At 43.6% G+C, this 14,607-nt stretch overlaps 1 protein-coding gene across 4 annotated transcripts in view; it reads right to left on the minus strand.

Annotated features, from left to right (window-relative positions):
* Positions 1-14,607, minus strand: part of MEGF11 (multiple EGF like domains 11) — a 493,435-nt gene that overhangs the window by 218,189 nt on the left and 260,639 nt on the right. For all 4 annotated transcript variants that reach the window (XR_011559978.1, XM_070762671.1, XM_070762669.1 and 1 more), the window contains 2 exons: positions 11,159-11,405; positions 6,378-6,498 (listed from right to left, as the gene is read on the minus strand). Coding sequence is in view for 3 of the 4 variants with exons in the window: in XM_070762671.1 (XP_070618772.1) it covers positions 6,378-6,498; positions 11,159-11,405 (368 nt within the window). In the remaining variant the exon portion in view is untranslated. The remainder of the gene's footprint in view (positions 1-6,377; positions 6,499-11,158; positions 11,406-14,607) is intronic.

Genomic DNA, 14,607 nt, shown 5'->3' on the forward strand with positions numbered 1-14,607 from the left:
AAAAATCAAAATTTTGCTACTGGTACTGTGTAACTGACCAAAATTTGGCTACCGGTACTGCGTACCTGACCGTACCCATAGGAGCCCACACACCCATTTTGGCACTCAGTGCCAAAAATGTTTGCCAGCACTATGCTCTAAGCCTCCTAGGCCCACTTGACAGATGTCTGACAAGAACAACCGTTCCTCCCTTTCCTCCCCTAATTCATAGCTTCCCGATCATTTTTGTGGCCTTTCCCGGGATAAATTTTGGCTTTTCTGCTTCCTTCTGCCAGCATTCGCCAAGGTCTAATTGTCAAATGGTGGACTAATGCCAGAGGGCAGAGCAATCCCAGAGGGAGTTAATTATCACGTTATTGATACAGATTTAGATGCTTTTCTTTTTTTAAAAAAAAATAAAATAAAAGAGGGAAGTCAGCCTTTCTTCTTGTCACGTACAACGGAAGGTGAGGAATAAATGTGTTGCTCGTGAGGAACCCTCGGTCACTTCGTAACAGCAGCAAAATGCTTCTGGCCATCAGTGAGATGATATACACGACAAAGACTCTGTGCTTAAATCTCTGTCCAAGGGGGAGCATTTTATATTTTCCCTTTAATTAAAAAAACCAAAACACACACACTTCTAGGTTTTGCCCCAAAGGAGGCAAACTGGGCATTCTTGGGTTTTTTTTGTTCTTTTTGAAGACATTTCGCTTCTATTCCAAGCAGCTTCTTTGGCTCTGGAAGGATGATGGGGAATGGAAGGATTTATATTCTTTGCAGACAGCTGGTCATTTGCATTCTTTTAGAGGGTCGTTGAGGCTACTTGGAGGTTTATCTGTGTCCAGTAATGGGCAGCCAAAAATTTTACTGCCACACTGTGGGTGTGGCTTAATTTGTGGATGTGGCTTAATGGTCATGTGACCGGGTAGGAGTGGCTTGCTGGCCATGTGACCAGGTAGGAGTGGCTTGAACAATCATCATCGTTCAAGTGAACTGTTAATTCCTCGACTTACAACCTTACCATTGTCGCTCGCTGGGGTGATAATTTTCTTTGCGCTTCCCGCACTCTCCTTCCTGGGTTGCCCTCCCGCCTCAGGCTGGGTAGCTAGGCGAATGGGGGCTGCCAGAAGCATAAATGCTGCCAGCGCCGCTTTCACCCACGTCTTCTGCTTGCACCTCAGGCGGGAGGTGGCCACGTGAGCTGGGCAGGAGAGAGGGAAGCTTGTCCGAGGCCAGGAAGGAGGAAAGAGGAAAAAAGCAAGGTGCGCAGATGCAGCAGCAACAGGGGAAAAAGGAGAGCCGAGCCGAGACCAGTAATCCAGGAAGTGACAACCGCTGATCAGCTGGAGCTATGCAGGCATCTTCATTTCTGCCGGTGGAACTGCGTTCCACTCTGTCCTGCCTGCTGCCCACCTCTGTCTGTGTAGTCTGCATTTTTTTCCTCCTCTGGAAATCTGTTCCTACTCCCAATGTCATTCCAAGGGTGTTCCTCCCAAATTGTACAGCCAAAAGTCTGTAGAGATTCCCAGCCATCCAGGTCATGGTTATCCCAAAAGTTCTTTTTCAGGAGGTAACTGGATATTCTTGGTTTTTTAAAGATGTTTCGCTTCTCATTCAAGAAGCTTCTTCAGCTCTGATAGGATAGTGAGGAATGGCAGGGTTGATATCTCCAAGTTTTGTTACTGTTATCATGTTTCTCTTTGTCCTTCTTTTCATCAAACTAGAATACCCAATTCCAACAATTCTTTATATGTTTTCGCTTCCAGTCCCCTTACTCAGTCTCACTACTGGTGGAAATGAAGATGCCTGCGCAGCTCCAGCTGATTGGCGGTTTGAGGAAGGGGTAGGATTAGAAGACCTCTAAGGTCCTTTCCAGCTCTGTTATTCTGTTACGGTCAGTTTTCAGTTTTGAAAAAGGCCACAAGAGGACTTCACTTTGGACGATATCCAGAGGGATCCTTCTGGATACTTTTAGCTAAAACCGAAAGTAAATCCTTTTTTAGACATGATTTCCACAGTCAAATAATGGACATGAATCTTGGCTAGGCCTTGGCCTGAGTCCAGAATGAACCATTCTTAGAGCCCCTTTCCCCCAAGACAAGAGAGCAGTTGAGGAAGAGGATGAAGAAGAGGAGGAGGAGGAAGAGGAGGAGGAGGAGAAGATGAAGATGATGAAGAAGAAGAAGGAAGAAGGAAGAAGAAGAAGAAGAAGAAGAAGAGCACGCAACAGATTCAAACTTAATATTAACCGCTCCAAACTTGATTGTAAAAAATATGACTTCAGCAACCAAGTTGTTGAAGCGTGGAACTCATTACCTGACTCAGTAGTGTCAACCCCTAACTCCCAACATTTTTCCCTTAGACTATCCATGATTGACCTCTCCAGATTCCTTAGAGGTCAGTAAGGGGTGTGCATAAGTGCACCAGTGTGCCTTCCGTCCCCTGTCCAATTGTCTCTCCTTATCTCATTTATCTTTTCTTCCTTTCAAATATGTTCACCTATACTTTTATATCTTTTCTTCTATACCTTTCTTTATTTAAATTACTACTTATCTATTCTCTTCAATGTGTATTATGTATTGGATGAAATAAATAAATAAATAAATAAATAAAATAAAAAGAAGAAGAAGAAGAAGAAGAAGAAGAAGAAAAAGAAGAAGAAGAAGAAAAAGAAGAAGAAGATGAAGAAGAAGGAAGAAGGAGGAAGAAGGAAGAAGGAAGAAGAAGAAGAAGAAGAAGAAGAAGAAGAAGAAGAAGAAGAAGAAGAAGAAGAAGAAGAAGAAGAGCCTGCCATTGAGCATGCATGAAGATATCTTTCCAGAACTCTGACCAGGAATGAAGAACCATCTAGGATGGTTCTAAATCCTAAAGGGCATTCAGGCCAAAACTTTAACCCTGAATTTTAGCATCTATATTTTTAGAACTGAAATGTCAGTTAGTTAGTTATTTTACTTCAATTTAGTTAATTAGTTTGAAATGTCAGCATTTTGGCCTGCTCTCAAGCACCAAGACCTCTCTTGTTGTGCTTTAGGTCTCTCCACCCCATGTGAAAGTAAACAGGTGGGGGCGACAGATACATTTTCTCTGCCTTGAGTTTTGAGAAGACATATCACACAGTATAAAAAAACAAAAGGTATCTAGTCGATATTACTTCAATCTGTGGATTTGTGCAAAGCCCACAAACATTTTAGAAATAAATATAATGCAACAGGCTGACATATGGCAGTTTTCTTCCTTTGGGAAAAAAATAGTTTGTTTTTTTTAAAAAATGCACAGGTATCTAAATGGTTACCATAGATACCTAGCTGTTTGTAGCAGTACAGTGACAATCCAGGGAGTATGTTAAAATATGGTTTGCAACTCACAATTGTCATATTCAGTCAATAGATCAGTCTAGCTCAATATTTGAATCCAGTCTAGAGATACTGTTTATCCAAATAGACTACATTGTCAAAATTTAAACCAGATGTTGTAGAGATGCCTTCCACCCTACCATCCCGATCAATGTGTGTTCCGACAGGTTTGTACATGTGTTCGAATATCTCTATGCACATCAGTAAACCTGTCAGAAGCCAGATTAAAATAAAACAGGCAGGGCCAGGAGAAAAAAATAAAATAAATGTATTTTAATTGGACTAATAACTACTAATTAAAATTAATTGCCTATAAAATAAAGAGCTCAATTTATAAAACTAATGGATTTTCCCCTTGGCCGTGGTCTTTTTTTTTTTTTCATATGTAGAAACTCTTTTCTCTTTGCAGCAAAAAACAGATTAAGAAAGAAAAAGGAGGCGAAGCCAGGAAGAGAAAAAGGGAATTAATAAACTAGATGAAGACGAGTCAAGGAAATGGAGAAACTATACCCCTCACCATTTGTGAAACCCTTCTCTGGTTGTTCCCAAAAGAGTGTAGTTAGTTTGGTGAGATTCTTATAAATAGGCGAATAGCTTCCTGGAGTTCTGGATGCTCCATCGCTGGAGGTTTTTAAGAAGAGATTGAAGAGCCATTTGTATGGCATGGTATGGTACAGGGCAGTGATGGTGAACCTTATTTTGCTCAGGTGCCAAAAGGCTGCATGCACAATAGTGCACAATGCATGCCAACACCCACGCCTTCTGCTGCACAAATCCCGGCGGCCAATTAGGTCCCACAGAGTCGGCCTTCTCTGGGTCCTGGAATTGCCGGAATTGTGCCAGTTGCCCGTGCACAGCATGTGCACACCCGGCGGCAACGGAGCGAGGCTACGTGCTCCGTTTCCGCTGGCGGAATGGCATTCCTGGTGTTCTGGGGCGTCGCCCATCCCTGGAGCTCAACTACTGGATATTTTAGTTTAGCTTATTTAGTTTATTTAGATTTGTATGCCGCCCCTCTCTGAAGACTCGGGGCGGCTAACAACAATAAAAAACAATGTAACAAATCTACTATTAAAAAGTAATCTAAAAAACCCCAATTTAAGAGACCAATCATACCAACAAACATACCATGTATAAATTCTATAAGCCTAGGGGGAAGGGAGGAAAAATTTTCAATTCCCCCATGCCTGACAACAGAGGTGGGTTTTAAGGAGCTTGCGAAAGGCAAGGAGGGTGGGGTCAACTCTGATATCTGGGGGGAGCTGGTTCCAGAGGGTCGGGGCCGCCACAGAGAAGGCTCTTCTCCTGGGTCCGCCAAATGGGACAGTCACTTGTCTGAAATGGCAGTGGCTGGAATAGAAGACCTCCAAGGTCCCTTCCAGCTCGTTCTGTTCTGTTCTATTCTATTCTTATTCTTTTCTTATTCTATTCTATTCCTAATTCTACTCTACTCTATTCTACTCTAATTTCTATTTTATTCTATTCCTATTCCATTCTATTCTTATTCCTTTCTCTTTTCCATTTCCATTTCCAATTCTATTCCTATTCTATTCCTATTATTTCTATTATTTCTATTATTTCTATTATTTCTATTATTTCTATTATTTCTATTATTTCTATTAGAAACATAGAAACATAGAAGACTGACGGCAGAAAAAGACCTCATGATCCATCTAGTCTGCCCTTATACTATTTTCTGTATTTTATCTTAGGATGGATATATGTTTATCCCAGGCATGTTTAAATTCAGTTACTGTGGATTTATCTACCACGTCTGCTGGAAGTTTGTTCCAAGGATCTACTACTCTTTCAGTAAAATAATATTTTCTCATGTTGCTTTTGATCTTTTGATAATAATATTATTTCTATTATTTCTATTATTTCTATTATTTCTATTAGAAACATAGAAACATAGAAGACTGACGGCAGAAAAAGACCTCATGATCCATCTAGTCTGCCCTTATACTATTTTCTGTATTTTATCTTAGGATGGATATATGTTTATCCCAGGCATGTTTAAATTCAGTTACTGTGGATTTATCAACCACGTCTGCTGGATGTTTGTTCCAAGGATCTACTACTCTTTCAGTAAAATAATATTTTCTCATGTTGCTTTTGATCTTTTGATAATAATATTATTTCTATCATTTCTATCATTTCTATTATTTCTATTATAAACATAGAAACATAGAAGACCGACGGCAGAAAAAGACCTCATGATCCATCTAGTCTGCCCTTATACTATTTTCTGTATTTTATCTTAGGATGGATATATGTTTATCCCAGGCATGTTTAAATTCAGTTAAGGTGGATTTATCAACCACGTCTGCTGGAAGTTTGTTCCAAGGATCTACTACTCTTTCAGTAAAATGATATTTTCTCACGTTGCTTTTGATCTTTCACCCAACTAACCTCAGATTGTGCCCCCTTGTTCTTGTGTTCACTTTCCTATTAAAAACACTTCCCTCCTGAACCTTATTTAATCCTTTAACATATTTAAATGTTTTGATCATGTCTTTCCTGGTATGTTTTATGCTTAAGACCTTCCACCATTCTTGTAGCCCGTCTTTGGACCCGTTCAATTTTGTCAATATCTTTTTCTAGGTGAGGTCTCCAGAATCCTCTTGAAAAAATGGGCAAAGGGTACGTCAGTTTCCCAGACCAGAAATATCAGGGTATGACCATCTATGGATATTCTCAGTCATCCAGTCCTATTTTCTCATGTTGCTTTTCATCGTTTGATAATAATATTATTTCTATTATTTCTATTTCTCTCCATCCCATCCCATTCTGACAAATATTATAAGGCTCGTGGTTTTGTAGGTGTGGGCCGCCCAGTTCTTTCTGAGCTTGACAGTTTTCTTGCAGACATCTCCTTACCCAGCGAGGGGACATCATCAGTGCTATTGATGTCACCTCATTTGCTAACGAAACCTCTGCAAAAAGCCACCAAGCTCAGAGAGCACCAAGGACCCCACAGTTCAACCCTGAGAGCTACAATCCCCCCCCTCTCGGTTGTAGGGGTGCTCCAGTGTTACCCACCATCCATCCTGGGGGGCAGGTGCATTCTCCTGTGATGTGGTGGCAGGTTCCTCCGTTTTGGCAGGGGCATCGCTGTTCGCACTGGACTCCGTGGCTGCCCGGAGGACACGGCTCTTCGCAACTGCTCGAGTTGGTGGCGAGGAAAGGAGATGGGCAGCAACCCAGGTGGAATAGAAAGAGAGACAAAACAATGTTGTAAGTTACAGCACCATTGCTCCAGGGTATAAACAAATCATCCATCAGGCAGCCAGATCCCATCGACAGCGTTCAGGGCAAAATGTAGGTAGCGAATATTTATAGCTCAGAGAGAGACAGGTTTTCTTTCAAAACCTTTGGTTTACGTTAACAGATCTTCATTCCCATAGAAAATCATCACTCTGGCTCAAGGAAGGACTATTTTTTCCTTTTTTTGAAGATTTCCCTGTTTTAGTAAAGCCTCCCAAATCCTGAGGCTTTCGAAGAGACAGGACAGTGTTGGTGGACCTTTTCGACACCCAGTGCCCAAACCAGAACACACGTGCATGTGTGTGGATGTGTATATGCCACAGCAGTGGAAACCCAAAGATCAGCTGGTGGGCACAGTTTTTTGGCCACTTTGGGAGCCATTTTCAGGCTATTTTGGGGGCTGTTTATGGCGCGGAAAATAGCCCGGAAAATGTCCTGCTTTGTTGAGTGTTTTCTGGGGTATTTTCTGGGGCATTTGGAGCAAAAAAACCAGTCTGAAAACTGTCTGCAAAACATCCCAGAAAACGCAGTGAAAACAGCCAGTGAGAATAACCTCCAGCCAAGCTGGGTTAGGGTCAGGGAGGGCGAGGCAATACCAGAGAGCCCGGAATCCCCTCCCTCCCTCCTCTTCCCAAGGGAGCTGGTTGGGAGGGAAAAAAAGCGGGACATTTTTCAAAGGCCGCGGGACGTGGGACAAATGATGAAAAAGCATGACTGTCCTGCTGAAAGTGGGACGTATGGTCAGCTTATCCATGGGGCTGGTCTGGAAATGGCAAAGGACTGGCCTGTGGTGCCTCTGCTACTGAAAACAGGGCACATGCCATGGGTGGGTTCCTCCTAGATCGGACTGGTTCGCCCGTATCGGTAGCAACCCGCTGGTGATATCACAATGGCATCAAAGGAGTCTATGGAGAGGGGCGGCATTCAAATCAAATCAAATCAAATCAAATCAAATCAAATCAAATCAAATCAAATCAAATCAAATCAAATCAAATCAAATCAAATCAAATCAAATCAAATCAAATCAAATCAAATCAAATCAAATCAAATCAAATCAAATCAAATCAAATCAAATCAAATCAAATCAAATCAAATCAAATCAGATTGGTGAGTGCCAGTCCATGGGTGCCACCGTCCTTTTTTTTTAACACGATTTTTTAATTTTTTTCTGATCATGCATAGAAGCCGAGTTTGGACACTGTGCCTGCGGTTGCCAGCTGTTTTTCAGCTTTGTTACTTTGGCCACGCAGTGCAGGAGGAAGCGAAGTGAACTGGCAGTGAGGTAAGTTAGAACCCACTGCTGGCACAAACAGATCGCCCACAACGCCCCCCCTCTCCTGTGCCTGTTTTGGCCAGCAGGTTGTTGCAGGAGGGCATCCGGAACCGCCTGCTACCGCACAAATCCCAGCGACCAATAAGGTCCCACAGAGTTGGCCTTCTCCGGGTCCCGTCGACTAAACAATGCCGTCTGCGGGGCCCCGGGGAAAGAGCCTTCTCTGTGGCGGCCCCGGCCCTCTCGAATCAACTCCCCCTGGAGATTAGAACTGCTCCCACCCTCCTTATCTTTTGTAAACTACTCAAGACCCACCTATACCGCCAGGCATGGGGGATTTGTGACATCTTTCCCCCAGGCTCGTTATAATTTATGTTTGGTATGTATGTGTTGTTTGGTTTTAATATGATAGGATTTTAGTTATTTCTTTTAATATTATATTTGTGCTACTATAATATTGTTTTTATCATTGTTGTGAGCCGCCCTGAGTCTTCGGAGAGGGCAGCATACAAATTTAATATATTATTATTATTATTATTATTATTATTATTATTATTATTATTATTATCGGTCCCATCTCCTCAGCTGGCCCTTGGAGGACAATGCCAATGTCGATTCTATACCATTGGTGTCAAACCTTGGTAACTTTAAGACTTGTGGATTTCAACTCCCAGAATTCCCAAGCAATATGGGGACAATTACACTGCTGATCCGACCCTCCAAGAAATCCAATTTGACGCTGCCGGTATGGGATAACTGCAACCCCATACCGGTGAATTTCTGTGTTTTTAAACATTAACAAAACAGACCAGAAATTTTAAATCTGTCCCTAAGAGCAGACCACAGATTTACGGCAGTTTGCAAACCCCTAGAAGAAACCTCACATCTTAATCGGAGGTTGGGAAACTAAATAAAACTTGGAGAAGTCAGGCAGGATCAATTCAACAGACATATTGAAAATCTGGATGGATGGACTCACTGAAGAGGTTGTTGTGCGGTACACACAAACACACACACACAGAAGCAGCTGTTTTATGAATTTCTAATCTGTCCGAGATCCTTAATGTTCACAATAAACAACAACATTTATAAATATTTATGAGGAAAACAAAATCAATAGCCAGTGTCTCGTGGAAGCAGTTTTGAACTGACAAAAATAAATGCTTTATACTGCCAGATCAATTTGCAGGGAATGATGGGTCTATTAAGGCCTACTAGCCTCACAATGCTGTTGTGACATGTGTGCTGTCACTTCTGCCCCATGATCCACAATAATAATAATAATAATAATAATAATAATAATAATAATAATAATAATAATAATAATTATTTATTAGATTTGTATGCTGCCCCTCTCCGAGGACAAACGCGCATGGATAGTGTTGTGGTTCAGCCTGAGTCAGATGAAAGACCAGCTGCATCTCTGCTGGCTCTATGCCCGGGGGAGGATGAGAGCAGAGAGGAGAGTTCTTGGCAGTCAGACAAGGAAAGTGACGAGGAAGAAAGGCCTGGGAGCCCTGGGGAGGGGCTCTCTCAAGCCAGTAGCTTGGAGTCTCTGGAGTCATTGGATGACGAAGCACAAGCTGTCATTAGTATGCGACAGAGACGCATAGATCAAAGGAGGAATCAATTGAAGAAATATTATCAGCGTTGAATGAGGAACACCAGGGGGTTGGGTGTGGTCCTCATTAGCAGGGAAGGGTTTATAAGGCAGGCAAACTCTTTCGGCAGTGTGGAGTGTTATCAGAGTGGTGTTGCTGTTATCTGCATTGTCTCTCAGTGTTTCTGTTCCCGGCTCGTGGCCCAGCAGTCTTGAAGACCCGTGGGAGGTGTATGTCTGTTATCTACAGCCTCGTCTTGGCATTCAGGATCCTGTGTTTCTGTATGAACAATTGCCTTCATGCATCTATTTGGAGTTCCAGTGTTTTCCTGATTTGTAAGGACATTTTCTGTTGGCTTCTTTTCTCTTTACCATTATAAAACTGTGTTTGGATTCTACCGGTGTGTCTGGCTTATCTTTTTGGGTTGGTCATAGCTTCCGGAGTGACCCAGACAGAACAGATAGGAACTATCCATACCGTCAGGAAAGAAACACCTGGGCTCTCAAATTTCAGATCTTGTAAGATTGAGTTATTTGGGTTTTTAAAATTTAATTCTGGGTTTCTGTTGATCTCAGAGAGAAATGGGGGGCTTCAGAAGCCCTCGCTGCTTGCATGCCTTCTGTTGCATGGAAATTGACCTACAGGTAGTCCTTGACTTATGACCAGAATTTACGTTGCAGAGTGAGAAATTGGTTAAGTGAGTTGTGTCCTAATTTTCTACCTTTCTTGCTACAGTTGTTAAGCGAATTGCTGCAATTGTTAAATTAGTAAGCCGGCTGTTCAGTGAACCTGGCTTCCCCATTGACTTTGCTTGTCAGAAGTCGCGCCTCCTGTCACAAGATTGTTTTGTGCAGAAGCAAAAACATGCTGGGATTCGCACAGGCACATGCCAGATAACCAAAGCTGTGCACACAACGCAGCAATCTCTACCTGTGCATCTTCCTTAACCAGTAGCAACCTGCCACTGATCATGTAACCATGGGACACTGCGACCATCATATGTACAAACCAGCTGTCATGTGTCCAAATGTATGTGTTACGTGACGGGCAGCCAAAATTTTAACTGCCACACTGTGGGTGTGGCTTATTTTGTGGGTGTGGCTTAATGGTCATGTGACTGGGTAGCAGTGGCTTGCCGTCCACATGATCAGGTGGGAGTGGCTTGAATGATCAACATCATTCAAGTGAACTGTTAAGTCCTCGACTTAAAACCTTAGCAGTGTTGCTCGCTGGGGTGACAATTTGCTTCGTGTTTCCGTGCTCTCCTTCCTGGGTGGCCCCCCCGCCTCAGGCTGGGTAGCTAGGCGAATGGGGGCTGCCAGAAGCATAAATTCTGCCAGCGCCGCTTCCACCCACGCCTTCTGCTTGCATCTCAGGTGGGAAGTGGTCACGTGAGGCTGGAGGGGAGCCAGGCAGGAGAGAGGGAAGCTCGTCCGAGGCCAGGAAGGAGGAAAGAGGAAAAAAGCAAGGAGTGGTAAAGCACAATGAAGCGGTATATAAGTCTAAGTGCTATTGCTAGTGTCATTAGGGCTGAGAGAAAACGAGTGGCCCAGTTGTCTTCCTGCCTACAGCAGGACTTGAACTCACAATTTTCTGGTTTCTAACCCGAGATCTTCACCTCTGCACAAAAGTAGCTATTACATCCCCTGAATGTAAAGTCCACACACAGCCCCTTGACTTACAAAACTCCCATGTATCCAGGGGCGCAATGACATTCTCCTGTGTTGTGGTCACAGGTTGCCCCATTATGACACTGGCACTTGAGCAGGCAGCCTTTCCCGTACGTTCCTGGCTCGCACAAGTCCTCACAGCGCCATCCTTTGTATCCCGGTGCACACACGCAGGCACCAGTGATGGGGTTGCACAGCGCTCCATTCCGGCATTGGCAAGGGTTGCTGCAGTGAGGGCCCCAGTGGTCCTGATCACAACCTGAAACAACAACAACAACAAAAACAAGAATCGGACCAGGTTACTTATAGGCAGTAAAGGGCAGCCAAAATTTTTACTGCCACACTGTGGGTGTGGTTTATTTTGTGGGTGTGGCTTAGTGGTCATGTGACTGGGTAGGAGTGGCTTGCCGGCCATGTGATCAGTGGGGAGTGGCTTGAACGATCATCATCGTTCAAGTGAACTGTTATGTCCTCGACTTACAACCTTACCAGTGTCGCTTGCTGGGGTGACAATTTGCTTTGTGTTTCCTGTGCTCTCCTTCCTAGGTCACCCCCTGACTCAGGCTGAATAGCTTTTGTGGTTAGTTCTGGCCCAGCTCCTGCCCCAAGGACTGTGGATGTGGGGGAGACATCCACATGCTGCAGGCCTGTTTTGCCCCCGGTGGAATCTGCTGATGAAGGCTCCTCTGACCAAGAAGACATGAGTGACAGGGAGGAGGAGAGTGTGGCAGACAGCTCAGAAGGAGATCAATTATCTAGCTCCTCCTTGGATTCAGAACAAAAGTTAATGATATAGCCACGCATGCGGAGAGCGATGCATAGGCAACAACAACTGAGAGATTATTATCAAAGAAAATGAGGCCACCTGTGGTTGGGTGGGGCTGTGGTAATTAGTGAGTTTGGCAATTGTGGGGGATTATCTGATCCTTGTGTTTCGTGACTGCTTTACTGACTTTGACCTTTTGTGTGTTGACTTTTCCCTGCTTTGAAACTAAACCAGGGCAAAGTGTTTCACTTTGTGAAAGAAGAAGGACTGTGAATTGCCTCACAGCTGCGAGCTAAGTAGCACAGAACTGATAAGGGACTTGTACAAATTACCAGTTTGTTTGGAGACCAGTGCTCTTTGCTATCCCAAAAGAGAGCTTGGTTTAAGTGAATTTTCATTATAAAGAACATTGTTTTGAATTTTCAAACGTGTGTGTGTCTGAAATTGTACCTGTGAATTTTAGGGAGGATTCTACCAGTGAGCTCGACAGAACAGTAGCTAGGTGAATGGGTGCTGCCAGAAGCATAAATGCTGCCAGTGCCGCTTCCACCCATGCCTTCTGCTTGCACCTCAGGCGGGAGGTGGCCACGTGAGGCTGGAGGGGAGCCGGGCAGGAGAGAGGGAAGCTTGTCCGAGGCCAGGAAGGAGGAAAGAGGAAAAAAGCAAGGAGCGCAGATGCAGCAGCAGCAGCAGGGGAAAAAAGGAGAGCTGAGCCGAGACCAGTAATCCAGGAAGTGACAACTGCCAATCAGTTGGACCTGCGCACGCATCTTCATTTCTGCCGGTGGAACTGTGTTCCACCCTGTCTTGCCTGCTGCCCACCCCTGCTTATAGGACCATTTTCTGCCTCATATATCCCAGCAGCCTGTCAGGTCCACAGAGTTGGCCTTCTCCAGGTCCTGTCAGCCAGACAACGTCATCTGGCGGGACCTAGGGGAAGAGCCTTCTCTGTGGAGGCCCCGGCCCTTTGTAATCAACTCCCTCCAGAGATTCATACTGTCCCCCACCCTCCCTGCCTTCCTCAAGGCCTTAAAAACTCATCTTTGCTGGCAAGCTTGGGGCCACGAAGTTTAACATCTAGCCCTGGCTGATGAATGAATTTATATGTATGACAGAATGAATGTGGATGATTGGTTTTAAATAATTTGGGTTTTAGAAATGTATTTTAACTTTACATGTTTTTGTGTTTCAATTTGTTGTGAGAGCCGCCCTGAGTCTGAGAAAAAAAGGTGGCATAGAAATCTAATTAATAAAATAAATAAATAAACAGGAAGATGCTTTTAGGAGAACTGTTAACCATACCACCATACCACCATGCACTGGCTGCCGATCGGTTTCCGGTCATAATTCAAAGTGTTGGTAATGACCTTTAAAGCCCTTCATGGCATTGGACCAGAATACCTTTGGAACTGCCTTCTACCGCACGAATTCCAGCGGCTGATAAGGTCCCACAGAGTTGGCCTTCTCCGGGTCCCGTCGACTAAACAATGTCATTTGGCGGGCCCCAGGGGAAGAGCCTTCTCTGTGGCAGCCCTGGCCCTCTGGAATCAACTCCCCCCAGAGATTAGGATGGCCCCCATCCGCCTTGTCTTTCGCAAATTACTCAAGACCCACCTTTGTCACCAGGCATGGGGGAGTTAGGATATTCCTTCCCCTAGGCCATTACAAGTTATGTATGGTATGTTTGTGTGTATGTTTGGTTTTTATAATAAGGGTTTTTAGTTGTTTTATTAAATTGGATTGTTACATGTTGTTTTTTTATCATTGTTGTTAGCCGCCCCGAGTCTGCGGAGAGGGGCGGCATACAAATCCATTTAATAATAATAATAATAATAATAATAATAATAATAATAATAATAATAATATTTCATTGAATCTCTTGGAGGTGGAGGAGATGACACATGTTTGCCTACAAGCTTTCTCAGGGATACAGAGAAGATCAGGGAATATGACTAAAACAGTGCTCAGGAAGAATTGATTTCATGATTCAAAAGGCTACTAATTCATTAGTTTGTAAGATAGAACACAGAATCAAAGGACCTCGGAGGTCTTCAAGTCCAACCCAGCAGGAGATCCTATACCAGTGGAATCCAACCTTGGCCATTTTAAGACTTGTGGACTTCAACAGCCAGAATTCCCCAGTCAATATGGGGAATATCCAAAGTGCTGTCCCATCAACTCAAGTCTTTAGCCATTGACCCTTCTGGATTTATTACTTGTAGAGACAGTCAAACACGAAATCTATTCCCCTTAGGAGGAGAGCCATGTTAGTCCACATTAGCCAAAAACCAGAAGTCTAATGGCGTCTTGTCATACTACCAACTTCAATAAAGCACAGGTTTAGAATCATAGAATGACAGGGCTGGAAGGGATTTCAAAGGTCTTCTGGTCCAACCCTTTCCTGAAGCAAGAAAGTCTATACCAGGGGCAACCAGCCTTGGCAACTTTAAGACTTGTGGGTTTCAACTCCCAGAATTCCCCATCCAATGTGACTGGCTGGGGAAATCTGGAGTTAAAGTTCACAAGTCTTAAAATTGCCAAAGTTGAACACACCTGCCTTATCATTCCGAACAAATGCCCAGCGATCTCTTATCTATCTATCTATCTATCTATCTATCTATCTATCTATCTATCTATCTATCTATCTATCTATCTATCTATCTATCTATCTATCTATCTATCTATTAGATTTGTA

The sequence above is a fragment of the Erythrolamprus reginae genome, chromosome 10 (genome assembly GCF_031021105.1).
Source record: "Erythrolamprus reginae isolate rEryReg1 chromosome 10, rEryReg1.hap1, whole genome shotgun sequence".
In the NCBI taxonomy this organism is placed as follows: domain Eukaryota; kingdom Metazoa; phylum Chordata; class Lepidosauria; order Squamata; family Dipsadidae; genus Erythrolamprus; species Erythrolamprus reginae.